Source organism: Salvelinus sp. IW2-2015, unplaced genomic scaffold (assembly GCF_002910315.2).
Source record: "Salvelinus sp. IW2-2015 unplaced genomic scaffold, ASM291031v2 Un_scaffold6915, whole genome shotgun sequence".
Classification (NCBI taxonomy): Eukaryota; Metazoa; Chordata; class Actinopteri; order Salmoniformes; family Salmonidae; genus Salvelinus; species Salvelinus sp. IW2-2015.
This window is the reverse complement of record NW_019948176.1, coordinates 1-2,935: the sequence shown is the minus strand read 5'-3', so window position 1 is coordinate 2,935 and position 2,935 is coordinate 1. Positions and strand designations below refer to the sequence as shown.

The 2,935-nt window shown below is 43.9% G+C and overlaps 1 protein-coding gene across 1 annotated transcript; it reads right to left on the bottom strand.

The window, feature by feature from the left end:
* Nucleotides 1-6: 6 nt before the first annotated feature.
* On the bottom strand, nucleotides 7-2,653 carry LOC112079101 (alsin-like; the record flags this gene model as incomplete). The annotated part of the gene is made up of 5 exons (XM_024145143.2): nucleotides 7-375; nucleotides 1,372-1,470; nucleotides 1,589-1,654; nucleotides 2,124-2,296; nucleotides 2,587-2,653. Coding segments are annotated over 5 exons (475 nt in total), but the record flags the coding sequence as incomplete, so codon positions are not given.
* Nucleotides 2,654-2,935: the final 282 nt, after the last annotated feature.

Genomic DNA, 2,935 nt, shown 5'->3' with positions numbered 1-2,935 from the left:
TGACCTGTAACATACCTGGAGAGAACTACAATCATACACCTGACCTGTAGCATTACCTGGAGAAACTACAATCATACACCTGACCTGTAACATACCTGGAGAGAACTACAATCACACACCTGACCGTAGCATACCTGGAGAGAACTACAATCACACACCTGACCTGTATCATACCTGGAGAGAACTACAATCATACACCTGGACCTGTATCATACCTGGAGAGAACTACAATCATACACCTGACCTGTATCATACCTGGAGAGAACTACAATCACACACCTGACCTGTATCATACCTGGAGAGAACTACAAGCACACACCTGACCTGTAGCATACCTGGAGAGAACTACAATCATACACCTGACCTGTAGCATACCTGGAGAGAACTACAATCATACACCTGACACAGTAACTCCCTTAGTATCTACAGGTGAACACAGTAACTCCCTGTTAGTATATACAGGTGAATACAGTAACTCACTTTAGTATATACAGGTGAACACAGTAACTCACTGTAGTATATACAGTGAACACAGTAACTCCCTGTAGTATCTACAGGTGAACACAGAACTCCCTGTAGTATATACAGGTGAACACAGTAACTCCCTGTAGTATCTACAGGTGAAACACAGTAACTCCCTGTAGTATATACAGGTGAATACAGTAACTCCCGTAGTATATACAGGTGAACACAGTAACTCCCTTGAGTATATACAGTGAACACAGTAACCCACTGTAGTATATACAGTGTAACACAGTAACTCCCTGTAGTATAACAGTGAACACAGTAACTCCCTGTAGTATATACAGGTGAACACAGTAACCCCTGTAGTATATACAGGTGAACACAGTAACTCCCTGTAGTATATACGAGTGAATACAGTAACTCCCTGTAGTATATACAGGTGAACACAGTAACTCCCTGTAGTATATACAGGTGAACACAGTAACCCACTGTAGTATATACAGGTGAACACAGTAACTCCCTGTAGTATATACAGGTGAACACAGTAACTCCCTGTAGTATATACAGGTGAACACAGTAACTCCCTGTAGTATATACAGGTGAACACAGTAACTCCCTGTAGTATATACAGGTGAACACAGTAACCCCCTGTAGTATATACAGAGTGAACACAGTAACTCACTGTAGTATATACAGGTGAACACAGAAACTCCCTGTAGTATATACAGGTGAACACAGTAACTCCCTGTAGTATATTACAGTGAACACAGTAACTCCCTGTAGTATATTACAGGTGAACACAGTAACTCACTGTAGTATATACAGGTGAACCACAGTAACTCCCTGTAGTATATACAGGTGAACACAGTAACTCCTGTAGGATATACAGGTGATACAGTAACTCACTTGTACGTCCCAAAGCCATGCATCTTCCCATCTCTCCAGTGGCCCTGGTAACGATCACTCTTGTTGAGGAGCTTGTTTGGCATTATACAGTCTCCATAGCTACAGGCACAAGAGACGAACACAACAGAAGAACATCTGCATGTTAACCACGCCTCTCACACTGCCTGGTTGAACCACTCTGAACTCTGAACTCTGCATTAGCCAGGCTAACACTGACCCGTCCTCCAGTCCTTGTTTAAAGGTCCCCGTGAACTTTCTGCCATCTGGCCATTTCATGGTCCCTCTGTTCGAAAAGGAAAAAGACAATCTTTCAACACGGAAGAAAATGGGGTACTTTGGCCTCATTATACAATAATGCAGAATTGTATGTTAAGGATAGACCTACTAGAAAGTGTAAATAATCTAGCTAATACAAACGCTTGGTCTTCGAACACCTTCAGTTCCCTGTTTTCACTAAAGTTTTCTGTATAGTTCTCTGTAAAGTTTCCTGTAAAGTTCTCTGTAAAGTTTTCTGTAAAGTTTCCTGTAACGTTCTCGGTAAAGTTTCTTGTAAAGTTTCCTGTAAAGTTTCCTGTAAAGTTTCCTGTAACGTTTTCTGTAAAGTTCTCTGTAACGTTTTCTGTAAAGTTCTCTGTAACGTTCTCTGTAAAGTTCTCTGTAACGTTTTCTGTAAAGTTCTCTGTAAAGTTTCCTGTAAAGTTCTCTGTAACGTTTTCTGTAAAGTTCTAAACCAGTCCCTCCCTTAGACTCACTTGCCGTGGGGCTTGCCAGACAGCCACCGGCCCGAGTAGGAGGCATCCTTCAGACGGAGGTCTTTGTAGAAGATGTAGGAGGCGGTACGAGAGACAGCGGGGACACCAGGACCGCTCCCTTCTCCGGTCAACACCGCCTCCACAGCCTGGTTAATAGCCCTTAGCCACTTAGCCTGGAGGGACAGGGGGACACAGTGGTATAACACATCAACCTTAAGAGTCAAAGACAGCTGTGGTTATTCTGATGTAGATATACTGGGAAAATTGGGATTATGAGGTGTGTTAACCAGACACTGGTCTGAGAGCTGTACCTTCTCCTGAGGTGAGGATGCAAGCAAAATTGGGATTATGAGGTGTGTTAACCAGACACTGGTCTGAGAGCTGTACCTTCTTCTGAGGTGAGGATGCAAGCAAAATTGGGATTATGAGGTGTGTTAACCAGACACTGGTCTGAGAGCTGTACCTTCTCCTGAGGTGAGGATGCTAGCAGAGTGAAGCTTTCTTCTGGAGTTGTCACCTTAATTCCATACCTGGGGGGCAGAAGAATAACAACGTTAAATAGAACAGTAGGAGATTTAAAAAGAAGCTTTCTGGGGTGATGGTCGGATTCGTATTTATCCTTGAAGGAATGAGCGGTACACCGAGGCCTGTACTCTGGAGCGGCATCGATTTGGAGATGGAGGGTCCGTCATGGTCTGGGGCGGTGTGTCACAGCATCATCGGACTGAGCTTGTTGTCATTGCAGGCAATCTCAACGCTGTGCGTTACAGGGAAGACATCCTCCTCCCTCATGTGGAACCCTTCCTGCAGGC